Here is a 13748-nt window from a genome sequence, read left to right on the forward strand (position 1 = left end):
CTGTCTTTTATTACGGGGGTCTCAGCCAAGAACTCAGAAGGGTAGGGGGAAGATTATAGTTCCTTCTCTCCTTATCTCGTGCTCGCCCCTCAGGACGGCCGATCCCCTCGGCTCGAGGCTCTGAGGGAGATGGGGAGGGCTGGGGGCTGGCTGCCTGGGACTCGAACCCCAGCCTCCCTGGCTTCTGGCCGTGCGGCCTTGGCGAGCCCACCTCTCCGGCCTCAGTTTGTCATCTGTGAAATGGGGATCACGGGTCCATCTCAGCAGGTTTTATAAAGATTGTATCTTAAGTGTCTGACACATAGTAGGTCCTCAGATTTTTCCTCTTGGCATGTCTTTCTTTGCTCCACACTCTGCTTCAGAAGTAGGTGTCCCACTCCCACCCCGCCATTCTCTGCTGGGAATGTCTCTCAAGGGTTCCATGGCCTTTCTCTGGACCACAAATTCCTGTGACAATCTGACGTCCCAACCCTCAGTCCCTGTGAATGTGACATTATTTGGAAACATATATTTATTTGCAGATATAAGTAAGGATCCCGGAGTGAAATCATTCTGGATTTAGATTTAGGTGGGCCCCAAATCTAATGACAGGTGTCCTCAGAGAGAGAAGAGGAGAGATGTGGAGGCGGAGAAGGCCGTGTGGAGATGGAGGCAGAGATTGGAGTGACGTGGCCACCAGCCGAGGACACCTGGGGCCCCAGAGCTGAAAGAGACAAGGAAGGGCCCTCCCCTAGAGCCTCTGGAGGGAGTGCGGCCCTGCCCACTCCTTGGTTTTGGACTTTTGGCCTCGCGACTGTGAGAGAAGAAGCTTCCGCTGTTTTAAGTACCCTGGTTTGTGGTCCTTTGTTACAGCGGCCCCAGGACACTAATATAGTGACACTGTGGCTTGGTCCTTGAGAAGACCCTGGTCTGGGGTACACAAAGCCACACACTGACACTCCAGCCCTGTGTGGTTACGATGGGGCCAGAGGGAGGCTCCTCAGTCTGAGAGAACCTGAGGCGAGAATAGAGAAGCCGTAATGGAAGATGGGACATGAAAGCCAGGGTTTAAGAGATAAATAGGAGCTTGCCCTGGGGGCCGTTCTTTCCAAGCAAACATGTCCACGCTTCTCTGAACCCAACTCTGGCTGAAGCTGAGACATCATCACACAACCCCCTGTAATAATAATGGCTTTTGGTTCTAAATATTGAGGTTATAGCTCTCAATCAGCCTCATCTAGTCAGTGCTGCCGTGTGCGGGGGAGAACTGAGAAGCCGAGCTTTGGAGAGATCAGATGTGCTTCCCAGATCTGCTGGGCATCCCCAGGGCTGGGCCGGGACGGGGACCCAGGCCGGCTGCAGAACGGCTGGGTGACACAGGCCTGCGCCGGCCTTGAGGGACGTTCACATGATGGATCAGCTGTTCTCTGGCCTGTGAACTCAGGGGAGACTGAAAAATAATCTGCTTTTCCTCCTCTTCCGGATCCTCCTCCCATGACCTTGTTGGCCTCTTGTCACGAGAAACCAGCAATAAATGTGGGTGTGCAAACTTTCTAGCGTGTTGCGTGAATTTGGCAAGGGTATCTACAGCCCAGAGCAGGTGGTGAGGGAAAGCTCTGGGAGGTTTGGGGCCAAGCCAGGTGGAGGGGACAGCCTGACCCCTGGCCTCCGTGTTCTGTTTACCTCTGCCCTGGACCAGCCTCCAGGGACCGGTGGATGCTGCCAGCGAGGAATGCGGGTCCCAACCCGCTGAGCTCATTGCTGGCTGGCTGCCTGCTGCCCGCCCCACCGTTCCTCCCAGCACAGCCGCAGGGCTGGCCATGAGGTCATCGCCTAAAGATATTTCAAAGGGGAGCCAGATTGGCCTGGCTGCCAGCATTCCAGAATTTGGTGAAGTGGAAACTGCCATGGAGCTAATGTTCCCCTTTCCTGTCCCCTGGGATCCCCCAGGCCCTCGTTAGTGTTGTGTCCCCTTGAGAAAATCCAGGATTAAACTGACCGAATTACTGGTCCTGCTCGTAAAGTGACAGGTGCCCACTCATGAGTCAGCAGCTCCATTCTTAGATGTGCACAGTGGAATACTATACAGCACAGACAAAGAGCAGACCACCCGGCAGATAACAAAGGACACAGTGACCCACGGACATGGTGTTTAGTGACAGACACTGGACAGAAAAGAGGGTGTGCTGGCTGGTTCTGTTTACATCAAGTTGGCAAACAGGCAAACTCATGCATGCTGATAGAGGGGGGCATGGCTGTTATCCAGGAGCAGGGAGAGTGATGGGGGCCCCAGGGTGCTCCTGGGGCTGGGAATTTTCTGGAACCTCATCTGGGAAGCAGTCCCACAGGCATACAATCTGTGAAATGTCATGGAACTGAACATCTAAGATTAGTGGAGTTTTTTTTACTTTATGTAAGTCATATCTCAATAAAAGTTTAAAAATAAAAAGGTGGAGGCTGTGGAAAACATTCCAGTGACTCCTTGAAAAGCTAAACATGGGGCCGCCCGGTGGCGTAGAGGTTAAGTCTGTGCACTCCACTTCCATGGCCCGGGGTTAACTGGTTCGAATCCTGGGCGCAAACCTACGCACTGCTCCTCGAGCCACACTGAGGCAGCGTCCCACATACAAAGTAGAAGAAGATTGGCACAGATGTGAGCTCAGGGGCAATCTTCCTCACCAAACAAACAAACAAACAAACATAGAATGACCGTATGACCCGGTAATCCCACTCCTGGGTGTAGCCCCAGAAGAACTGAAGACAGGTCATCCAGTCCGTGTGCATGCGTTCAAGCAGCACTGGTCACAATCGCCAGAAGGTGGAAACAACCCAGGTGTCCATCAGCCGATGAGAAGATGAACAAAACACGGTCCAGCCACACAATGGACCAGTGCTCAGCCGTAGACAGGACTGAAGCCCTGACACACTACCTCACGGAGGGACCTTGAAAACCTCATGCTGAGTGAGAGGAGCCAGACACAGAGGGCCACACAGTCTGCGATCCTACTTCTATGTGTGATATTGTGACTTGACAACGAGAAACATAGATTTGCTCCTTGACTGTCTTCTGGCCCCGAGCCCCCGGAAGCCTTGGAGTCCCTGTGATGAGTGTGGCAGGGCGTCTTTCTGCCGTGTTAGTAACAGGACTTCAGGAGGCCCCAAGGATGGGGCTGGTTGCCAGGGGAACCTGTGATGAGAGGGCTCCCACCCCCGACCTCTGAGGAGGGGCTGGAGATGGAGTTCCATTACCGATGGCCGGTGACTTACTCATGCCTGTGAAAAGAAGCCTCCCTAAAACCCCAAAAGGATGGGGTTCGCAGAGCCTCCAGGTTGGTGAGCAGTGGAGGTGCCCAGAGAGAGCGCGGGCCTGGGCCTTCGCCCTTCCTCGCCCTCTGCACCCCTTCATCCGGCTGTGGATTCGTATCCTTTAATACCCTTTGTAATAAATCAGGAATCCAGGGAGTAAATGCGCCTCCTGAGTTCTGGGAGCCGCTCTTGCAAAGACACTGAACCCGAGATAGGGGTCGTGGGAGCCTCTCGTTTACAGCAGGTTGGTCAGAAGCACAGGTGACAACCTGGACTTGGGATTGTCATCCGAGGTGGGGGGCAGTCTTGTGGGACTGAGCCCTCCCCTGTAGGATCGGATGCTCTCTCTGGGTAGACGGTGTCAGAATTGAGCTGGATTCTAGGACACCCAGCTGGTGTGGGAGAATTGTTGTCCGGGGAAAAACCCACACACCCGCATTGGAAATCGGGTGCAGGATATGTAGCAGGGGACATCCAGAACAGACAAATCCACGGAGACAGAAGCAGGTCAGTGGTTGCCAGGGGCTGGTGTAGGGGGGTCGGGGGTGGGGGTGGACAGCGGCTGCTCATGGCGATGGGGTTTCCTTTTGGGGTGATGGAATGTTCTGGAACTACATAGAGGTGATGGTTGCACAACACTGTGAATGTACTAAGTGCCACTGGATTGTTCACTTTAAATGGTGAGTTTTCTGCAGATTTTTGTGGACCCTCCGTGTCCGTCCGTGGCAGCCACCCAGGAGACGGAGGGTGGTGAGGGGACGTGGCCCCCAGGCCTCCAGCCTCGACGACCCGGGGAATGCAGCGTTCCCACTGGACTCCAACAAAGCCTGCCAGCTGGCGCGAGCATAAACAAGGTCCGCCACGGGCTGTCCCCTATGACTCTGTCGCCTACTCGCCCCTCTGGCCAGTGGCCTCCTTATCTCTAGACAGGGACCCGGTCTGAATGGAGGGAGGCTGGCCCAGCCTCTGAGCAGCTGCAGTTGGGTGGGACAGGGTGGTGGCGGGCGCAGCCGTGTTACTGGGCACTTGAGTGCCCGGAGTGTCCGGGGGAGCCTCTGGACCCCGGTCGCCAGGCCATAACCCCCCCGCACAGAGGCTGAGCCTGACACTCGGGGGGAGGCGGGTCTCCCACAGCCAGTGGGTGTGTGCTGGGGGTAGGGGAGGCCAGGACTGTTCCTCCAGTGGGAGCCTTGCTTGTACCTCTTGCCCGCAGGTGCCCTGTCACACTTTACACCCCCCATGACCTCCCTTGCACAGCCACCCACCTCTCTGCTGCCAGGAACCTGGAAGCACGCACAGGGGTCAGTGCCCAGGGCAGGGAGTGCTGAGCAGTGGAGGAAGGTCTGGGTGCCCCGGGGGAAGGGTGTTCCTGGGGCACCTCCTGCCCCTCTACTATCTCGTGGCCGGACCTCACCTCAGCCCTCCCTGCCCTACACCTCAGCACCCCAATTCCCTGCCCAAGCCTTCAAGGAGTCCCCAGGCTGGGGCAGCTGGAGCCAAGCACAGGCACTCCCAGTGCTGTGGGGTCAGGCCAGGGCTGGAGGAGAGGATGGGGGTTGGGAACACCCAGCTGAGCCTGGAAACGTAATGTCAGAGAAGGCTTCTTGCAGGAGGGGCTTTTTGAGTAGGGTTTTGAAGAATGAATAGAAGTTTCCCATTTAAGGACAAGTAATTGCAAAAACACCCAGTTTATCACATAGCTACTATGTGCCTGGCCCTGTCCTTTACACCTCATTTGACCTTCTCTCCAGGGAAAGTGTTGGCCCTTGTTTTCCAGATGAAGAAACGGAGGTGTGATAGAGAGGAATGACTTGGCCAAGGATGTACTTTCTGGCCCTTCCTCCTCTGCTTCCTTTGCTTTTCAGCATCTGCAGCCTTTGATCCTAACCAGAGAGGGGACAGAGGGAATCCCATGGGGGAAGATGGCCACCTCATAAACTCTTGCTGTGGAATTTAGCACACGGTAATAAGTCTTTTTTTGACAAAATCATTCTATTCTTCCTACCAGCCCGCCAAGCTGGGATGATGTCCCCATTTCAGGGAAGAGGATACTGAGGCTCAGAGAGGCTCCCTGGGGGGAGAGGTTTCCCCACCTTCCCCAGGAGCACCCCCTCCCTCAAATCCCTCCCCGGAAAAGCAGCCCAAGACCCTGCCCAGCTGTGGTCCCTGGAGTGTTTACTTTGCACCCACGGCAGGCGGGACCAGGCAGGCGGGGGCGGACAAAGTCCGGGGGGACTATAAAGGCCAGTCCAGCAGCAGCGTCCCGTCAGTCCCGGCTCAGAGCTGAAGTAGCACAGCCATGCGCGACTTTCCGATGCTGCTCCTGTCGTGGCTGCTCTTGTGGCTGCCTCCGGGAGGCGCCCTACCTCTCACCCAGGACCACTCCCCGGCCTTCCTGGGACCCTCAGGCGGGCACTCCAGTCTCGATGTCTCTAGATTCCGGGAGTTGCGGAAACGCTACGAGCACCTGCAGGCCAGGCTGCTGTTGAACCAGACCCAGGAAGACTGGAACGCCGACCCCATCCCAGTTGATCATGTCCGGATACTCACCCCGAAGCGTGAGTGAAATCTTGGAGGACCCCCCCCCCCCACCCCCGCAGCTCCCATCATCTAAGCAGTGGTTCTGAGTCATAGAGGCCCAGGCCTGCTGCTGAGCCTCAGTTTCCCCATCTGTGAGCCCAGGCAAGAACGTATCCCCTTGGGGCCGATGGGGGAGCTGGCGGCCCGTTTGCATGGGGATAAGGCGAGGCTTAGCCAACGTGATATGTTACAATGTGTCCTCGGATCGCAGATGGGGAAACTGAGCCCTAGAGAAAAGCCAGCGACTCTCTCGAAGGCTCACTGAGCCTGGAGAACCCAGAGACAAGGTCGGGCCCGGGGGCGGGGTCCCTGTCCTTGGATGTAGGTGGGTTGAGGTGGTGGCTTTGGGGGGATCCAGGAGGAAGGATGCAGGGGAGGGGAGAAGGGGCGGGGACGAACGGTACGTAGCGAGTGCAGAACCTGTCCGGGCTGGTCCCGAATCTGATGCAATCGCTGTAGAAAGCACTGCTAAAGTCGCACGTGACAGGTGCCTTCAGGGAGGAAGGGAGGGAGGATGTTCGCGCCCTCCAGGGAGGCTGGGGGGGCGGGAGGTGGGGACAGTGGAAGAAGAGCTGGGCTGCGCTGGGGGCTGGGAGGGGGTGGGGGAAGGGGTGGTAGGTGGGGGGCGGTGTTCGGCTGGAAGGGAGCGCTCTCATCCCATCCCAGTCGCGCTTGTGCTGTGAGAATCCAGGTAGACCTCTCGCCCTCTCTGAGCCTAGCGACTGCGTCGAGGGTCCTCAAACCCCATTCCCCCCAGTATTCCCCACACTTGCACCAGCCTGTGGGTCTGAGAATCCTGGGGAGCCTGGTGCCCTTCATTACTCAGCTATGGAACCCGAGAAGTACAGACTTGCAGTCCTCAGCCCCAGGCACTTAGTAGGCCTTCAGTAAAATGTTTCTGACTGTCAGAAGGAGAAGGCGGAGCCAGCGTTTGAATCTCAGCCTCTAAACACGGGCTATACATTCCCTTCTCCCTACTAAGCGCCTACTGTGTGCCAAGCATGGTGGTGACAAGCGGACAGAAATCCCTTCTGAGAACCTGGTGGGGAGACGAATGATACACCGGCGCATAGAGGAGGGCGGTGCCTGCGTTAGGCAGGCCGGAGGGACAGCAGCCCCGGCTGAGGCTCAGGGGAAGAGTGTGCCCGGCAGAGGAGGCAGCTTGCGCAAAGGCCCTGGGGTGGGATCGAGCTTCGCGTGTGGGAGGAAACGGGCACCCCCGCCCCGGCACACAGTAGGCGCGTGGGTGACCGTCTTTCCCCTCTCTCTCCCCACAGTGCGGCTTGGGCCCGATGGCCACCTGCGCCTGCACGCCCTCCGGGCCGACCTGACCGAGGGGCTCCCTGCCGGCTCCCGCCTGCGCCAGGCCCTGCTCCGGTTGTCCCCGCAGGCGCCAGGCTCGTGGGACCTGACGCGGCAGCTGCAGCGCCAGCTCCGCCTCGGCGGCCCCGCGGCTCCCGCGCTCAGCCTGCGCCTGCCGCGGCGAGGGGGCCCGTCGCCCGAGGCGCGGCGCGCGGCACAGCCCCGGCTCGAGCTGCGCTGGCGGCCCCCCGCCGCCAGGGGGCGCCGCGGCGCGCATGCGCACGCCCGGGACGAGTGCCCGCTCGGGGAGGGGCGCTGCTGCCGCCTGCTGAGCCTGCGCGCGTCGATCGAAGACCTGGGCTGGGCCGACTGGGTGGTGGCGCCGCGCGAGCTGGACGTGCGCATGTGCGTCGGCGCCTGCCCGGGCCGGTTCCGGTCGGCGAGCAGGCACGCGGAGGCACAGGCGCGGCTGCACGGCCTGAAGCCCGCCGCCGCGCCTGCGCCGTGCTGCGTGCCCGCCGGCTACGCGCCCGTGGTGCTGCTGCACCGGGCCGCCGACGGCCGCGTGGCGCTCACGCCCTTCGACGACCTCGTGGCCGCCGGCTGCCACTGCCAGTGAGCGGCTCGGCCTCCGCTCGCGGCGCGCGCGCCGCGGACGCACCTCGGGGGCCTTGCCTGTCGAAGGGGCTCGCGGGACCCGGGTCCCCCTTCCTGACCTCCGCCGTCCACTCCCTCCTGCCCAAACGGCTGTATTTATGTTTGTATTTATTATTAATTTATTGGGGTGACCTGCCTGGGGACTGAAGGGCTGGCCTGGCAGGGTGCGTTTATTTAAAACTCAGTCAATAAAAATGGAGCTGTCGGACCTGACCCTTGTGGTGGCCGGGATGGAGCTGGTGACCGAGGGAAGGGCCCGCCCCTCCCTGGCCTGATGCCGCAGGGCACCTGGTACCGGGGCGAGGGCGGCGGGTCAGGGACCGGATGGCAGCGCGTTCTCGGGGACGCCGGGCGTTGGCTGGCCTTCGTGACTCCAGTGGTCTCAGGGGCAGCCCAGGACGTCCCTCGCTATCGCCGTGCTTCGCTACTTCCCTGCTCCCGTTCCTGTTTCTGAGACCCTTCCGGCTCTCAGCAACCTTCCAGCCCTCCTCATCTCTCAGGACTCCTGTTTCTGTAATTATCTGGCCCTGACTCTCTAGCACGGTCCTGCTGCTGTCTCTCTCCACGCTGGAGTCACCTTTCCAAACACAGCAGCCCATCTGCTCACGCGCATCTGCAATCAAGTCACGGCCATCTGCAATCAAGCGCTTTGACTGTGATGCGGCCCCTGATTAGAAGAGTCCCATCGCCCCTCCTGTTGGTGGCACCTCCCTCCATGTCTCTGTTCTTTCATGTAAAAAGAGCAGGGAGAAATAAGCAAGTTGTGAAGAACATTTTCATGCACACTGCATCTCCCTGGTTGTAAATTCTTCCTACTCAGGATCTTGGAGTTGTTGAGATGTGCTGAGTCCAGGCCCCTCCTCACACCCACCCGCCCGTCCACCCTGAGAGTGTCTGAGAGGAACTGTTAGGAGAATCCACTTCCAGCAGTGAGTGAGGTGTGTCCCCTGTGAACACCACCACCCAGAGGCAGCCCTGAATGACTGTAGGTGCCCCCGAATGTATTCACTGAGTGCCCACTTTGTGCCAGGTGTGGCTGTACACTGAGAATACAGGAGTCATGAGACAAGCAGAAACCATCCCACTTGAGCATGGTCGAATGAGGGAGACAAATGAGCACAAAGATAAATATTAAAAAAGCAGCAACTGTAGTACGAATTGTGCCCAGGAGTCATCCTGGCCAACGCACTTGTGAACGAGGCAGAGGGGATTCAGCTGATCGGGGAGGAGGCCTCCCTGAGGAGGTGACATCTGAACCGAGAAGTGCAGGAAGGATGGAACTTGAGGGGGAGAGCTGGGGGATGGGCATCTGAGGCAGAAAGAACAGCAGGTGCAAAGGCCCTGAGGTGGGAACAAGCCCAGTGTCTAGCAGCGAAACTGCTGAAAATGGGGCCAGAGAGGTGGGTGAGGGCCAAAACCCACCAAGTTTCATGGGTGGTGGGGAGGACGTGGGTCTGTTGGAAGAGCAATGGGTTGACGTGAAGGGTGTGGAAGCTGGGGAAGGGTGGGATCTGATTTATGCGGGGAGGACGACAGGTGGCTGGGGGCAGGACTCGGGGCTCAAGCAGTGTCTAGTGCAGGAGGGATGCAGAAGTGCAAGGAAGCAGAAGACTCTCATTGGTCCTCTCTCCCACCTCAGGTCACTCCCAAGTATTGGGGAGCCAATGGGGCCTCTGTCGGCTTGTCACCACCATGCCTGGCACACAGTACGTGCTTAATAAATACTTTCAGAAGTAAAGGTATAGCCCATATTTAGAGACTGAGGCCAAGGAAGAGCCAGAAGGCCCGGAGTCACCTGGAAGGGGACAGGCTGGGATGGGGGCTGAGGGAGGCTCAGCGCCCAGCCATCACGTACTCCTCCGGGGCCCAGTCCAGCGACTGCAGGTTGCCGTAGATAGGCTGGGAGGCATGGTCAGGGCCCTTGTAGTTCATGTAGAAGTCACCGTCCTCGGAAGGCTGAGCCCTGTGGGGACAGACAGATGGGAGGGAGGTGGGACTCAGGGCAGGCGTGTCAGCTTTGAGAGGCAAAGAAGGTTCAGGGCGGCTGCAGCCACTACTAAGATTAACCCATGAGGGCACTGAGGCCCGGGGGGGCGTCCTCCCAGCCAGGCCAGCTTTCTCTGAGGAAAGGAAGTAGGGCCAGTGACTCAGGGAAGATTTGTGGACTCAGCACTGCGGGGCTGCATCTGATGACCTTGAGTTCACCGTAGGATTGTTTCTTCCTTAAAGTTGAAACGGTTGCCCATTTTTCACATTAAAATCTACGCCTTAGTTTCCTCTTGAAAAATCAGAAGCTCTGGTCACAGCGGCCACATGGACACAAGTGACTGGAGTCAAACAGTGTCTGCCCCTTTAGATGGGAAATGTTTTTGCTAGGTCCCCTGAAACAACTGACTTTGTGGCCTCAATATAAAAATCAATCTCTGAGCCTCACTTTCTGCGTCCACGGAGTCGGTGGGGAGGAGGTAGCTTCCTAGGAATGTCTAGCTATGGTAGGCAAGACCCCCGGAGAAGAACCTTCCCGCCTCCGGAGCAACCTAACCACTCCCCTGGCTCCTCTTGTAACAAAGACCACTTTGGATAAGGGGTGTCTATTAGTCATTCATACTTTAGTATGAATTACTCTGAACATATAAATGGTTGTATAGGGATGGGCAGGACTGAGAGTCAGTGTTTGTTTCCTGCCTCTACTTCTGACTCACTGGGTGACCTCGGGCAAGTCATCCCCTTTCCTCCCAGAGCCTCCATTTCTGCAACTATAAAATGTAGGATGGACTGACACATCAAATTCAAAAACATGTTTTTGGAGGAGATTGACCGTGAGGGCTTGGTGACAGCGAGGCAGAGGCAGGCATCCAAGCACACACTGCCTTAGTGAGGCTAGTGATTTCAACTCCCTCCCGCAGACCACTTCTGCTTTGGAGCCATATTTGCATCTGCTTTGTATGTTCTCCCATTTCTCACCAGCAGGCTCCCCGGGACCTCCCCGCCTTGTGGACTTTGCTGCCTGACACCGCCATGGCCCTGCTCCCTTCCTACAGGGACGCTGCCGGCCCATCCAGCTTCAGCTCGTGTGTCTTGCCTTCTCACAATTCATTCACAGCAGATTCTCTGTCCTCTCCCGTCTCCGGGTCTTTGCCCTGCCGGTGCCGCCCCCTGAAATGCCCTCCCCTCCCTCGCCCGACTGGAAAAGCTGCGCGCATCTGTCTGAGTCCAGCCAGCCCATCTCGGGGAGTGGGGCTCTGTGGAGGAAGAGGGACACAGGGCCTTTTTAGCATCTCCTATGTGACAAGGAGGTATGGGGGGGCTGTCCTCATTTTACAGAGACGGAAATGGAGGTTCAGAGACAGCCCTGAGTCACACGAGGTCTGCGCCCAGACCGCTGACCGCTACCGCGAGCCCTCACTCTGCCTTGCGCACCTGCCTCCTCTCTCCTCATCCCTGGCTGCAGAAACTGGGTTTGCAGGTCATGAAAGGGGAAGCTTGTCCCATACACAGGAGCTCACTTAATTCTTATCCCCACTCCATGAGGCAGGGGCTGTTAGCCCATCTTACAGATGAAGAAACTGAGGCCCAGAGACGTCAGACTACTTGCCCTAAGATCACACACCCTGCAAGAGGCAGAGCTGAGGTATGAACCCTGACCGTTTGGCTGCAGAGTCTTGCCGGCAGATGTGTGTGGGTTACTCACCCGTGGTCGGCCCACTGGTGCCCTGCGGGCGGCTGGCCCACGAACATGTTCTCATAGTCAGGTGTGGAGGGCCTGCGCAGGGCGGCCCCCGAGGGCTCAGGGCTGAGGCCTCGGCTACTGTACCTCGGCTGCCGGCCGGAGCCGGGCCGGGGACCATCCTGAGCAGCCCACGTTTTGCTCAGACCCTGGCTACTGGATGCCCGGTGTCTCCGGAGTCTCCAGGCCAGCACTGAGCCAGCAACGGCGAGCCCAAGGAACAGGCCTGCACTGGCTGCCAGCACCCCCATGGTGGTCGGGGCCAGGCCAGGGGGGCAGCCGGCCTCCAGGAAGGCAGAGACGTTGTGCCAGGTGCCGGTGTCTGTGTGCAGGCACTGCAGAGGGGGCTGCTGGGAGCAGTTGTCTCGCCGGACCTCGTCCCAGGATGCTAGCACACAGAGACAGTCAGCCTTCAGGTCAATGTCACAGCGCTCGGCCAGTGCCCTGTCCACACGTTCTAGTGGGTTGCGGGTTACATCCAGGACCTTCAGCTTCTCCAGGCGGGTGAAGAACGGCAGCGGGAGCTCTCGAAGGCTGTTCCCAGACAGGTCGAGGATGGCCACACTGCTGGCCTGCAGAAACTGGTTCTGGGGCAGGCTCAGGCCTTGGCCACTGAAGTTCAGGCATGTGTCTGTGAACGCCTTGGTCCAGTCCACGCCTCCGGAGGACACGTTGCAGGACAGTCCCTGGCTGCCTGGATCCTGCAGCAGCAACAGCAGCAGCCACGCCAGGGCGCCCCCCATTCAGGCAACCTAGATAGAGATGGGGATCCGAGAACTGACCTCAGCCTGTGGTCCCCCTTGCCCTCACTGCCCTCTCCGCCTGCGTTTATTGTTCCTAATTCTGCATAGCTCGGAGCAGCTCCGGAAGCTTCTGATAAGGTCAAAGGCAGCCCCACGCTGGTGGGCTCTGGCCCCCAGCCTCAGTCTCTCGGTCTGGGCAATGGGCACATAACGCCGACGGCCGGGCGGCCGGGTCAGCCCTTCCCCTTCTCCCCAGGGGACGCTTCGGGCTCTCCCCGTTTCCCCCACGGCCCCCACCCCCCAAACCCCTCCTTGGCCAAGACGGGGCCATATGCAAATGAGAGGTTTGCCCCGGAACGGCCCCGCGCCGCCCGCTCATTGCTTCCTGCAGGGCTGCGGGAGGCGGGAGGCCGGGCTGGCGGGGGCTGGGGTGAGGGCTGCGGGAGGGGCCCCCAGCTCGGCTTTGCGGCCCCCGCGCACACCCGAGGCCCAGCGCCTCAGTCCTGCGTTTCTGGCCCCAGCGCCACGCCCTCGCCGCGGCGGTGCTGGAGGGCTGCCGCGCGGAGGGACTGCTGGGGGCTCACCTGGACGCGGGGGCCGGAGCGGCGGGCACCCTCCGCGGATCAGACCCGCTGTGCTCCCTGCCGTCCCTCAGGCTCTGCACCCAGCGACTCGGAGGGAAGAGGAACTGGTGTCCGGGCGGGGTGCAGAGGGGAAGAATGAAGAAGACAGAGACCCGCCCCCTTGCGAGACCTCAAGGCCCAGAATTCTCAGGGGAGGGGGAGGGGCGGCCCGCTTCCCTCTTGCTGGAACCCAATGACTCCATGTCCCCATTAATACCCCCAACTGACAGCTACCTCATCAACTAGCTTCCTGGTCCCAGCGCAGTTGACTCCCAACCCATGCATTCATTTATTCATTCAACAAACATCACCCATGCTGGGCCCCTAAGAGACCCCAGCCCTGCCAGGTTCTCCAGCAGCACCCACCCAGTATTGGGAGGAGACAGACCTGGACACAGACCTCTCCAGCCCCACGGTGTCAGGGCAGGCTACAGGGAGGGACAGGGTCCTGGAAGGCTTCCTGGAGGATGAGGCATTAGAATTGGGGCTTCAACATATGAGTAGGAGTTTGCCAAGGCTTCCTAAAACCTGCCTTTGACTCTCCGAGCTCCTAGCCTCTCCCATAGACTCAGGGCTCTCGCTCATGCACAATGATGCCTCCATGCTAAAGGAGGGTGGGCAGAGGGCTCCCTGGGGGAGGGGACGTTAAGTCTGGGGTTGGCAGGCAGAAACAAGTGCGTTACAGATTTCAGGCAGCAGGTGCAGCAGGGGTAAAGTCCTTGCATCTTGAGAAAGCATGGCCGGCTGGCGTCTGGGGGTGAGGAACGTAGGGAGGAGGCCCGAGTCCCAGAGGGGCACGGAGACCTGAGTCAGACTCGAAGGATGGTGACA

The 13748-nt window shown here is 59.0% G+C and overlaps 2 protein-coding genes across 3 annotated transcripts; one reads left to right on the forward strand and one right to left on the reverse strand.

The window, feature by feature from the left end:
- Nucleotides 1-5334: 5334 nt before the first annotated feature.
- On the forward strand, nt 5335-8507 carry GDF15 (growth differentiation factor 15). Its single transcript, XM_046671077.1, has 2 exons — nt 5335-5843; nt 7143-8507. Exons 1-2 carry the CDS (start codon nt 5585-5587, stop codon nt 7784-7786), a joined length of 903 nt encoding a protein of 300 aa, XP_046527033.1. The 5' UTR covers nt 5335-5584; the 3' UTR covers nt 7787-8507.
- A 168-nt stretch (nt 8508-8675) lies between these two features.
- LRRC25 (leucine rich repeat containing 25) lies at nt 8676-13345 on the reverse strand. 2 transcript variants are annotated; one of them, XM_046671074.1, is made up of 3 exons: nt 12879-13345; nt 11516-12303; nt 8676-9787 (listed from the first exon to the last, which is right to left on the reverse strand). In XM_046671074.1, exons 2-3 carry the CDS (start codon nt 12292-12294, stop codon nt 9658-9660), a joined length of 909 nt encoding a protein of 302 aa, XP_046527030.1. In that variant the 5' UTR covers nt 12295-12303; nt 12879-13345; the 3' UTR covers nt 8676-9657. The 2 variants fall into 2 exon arrangements, with proteins under 2 accessions (XP_046527030.1, XP_046527031.1); XM_046671075.1 differs by lacking the exon at nt 12879-13345 and having other exon boundaries at nt 11516-12538.
- Nucleotides 13346-13748: the final 403 nt, after the last annotated feature.

This window comes from Equus quagga, chromosome 9 (assembly GCF_021613505.1).
Source record: "Equus quagga isolate Etosha38 chromosome 9, UCLA_HA_Equagga_1.0, whole genome shotgun sequence".
NCBI lineage: Eukaryota > Metazoa > Chordata > Mammalia > Perissodactyla > Equidae > Equus > Equus quagga.

Coding starts and splice junctions, on each gene's coding strand:
- GDF15 (XM_046671077.1), top strand. CDS start 5,585: ATGCGCGACTTTCCGATGCTGCTCCTGTCGTGGCTGCTCTTGTGGCTG. Junction 5,844..7,142: donor CCGGATACTCACCCCGAAGC/GTGAGTGAAATC, acceptor CTCTCCCCACAG/TGCGGCTTGGGCCCGATGGC.
- LRRC25 (XM_046671074.1), bottom strand. CDS start 12,294: ATGGGGGGCGCCCTGGCGTGGCTGCTGCTGTTGCTGCTGCAGGATCCA. Junction 9,788..11,515: donor CACCAGTGGGCCGACCACGG/GTGAGTAACCCA, acceptor CTGTCCCCACAG/GGCTCAGCCTTCCGAGGACG.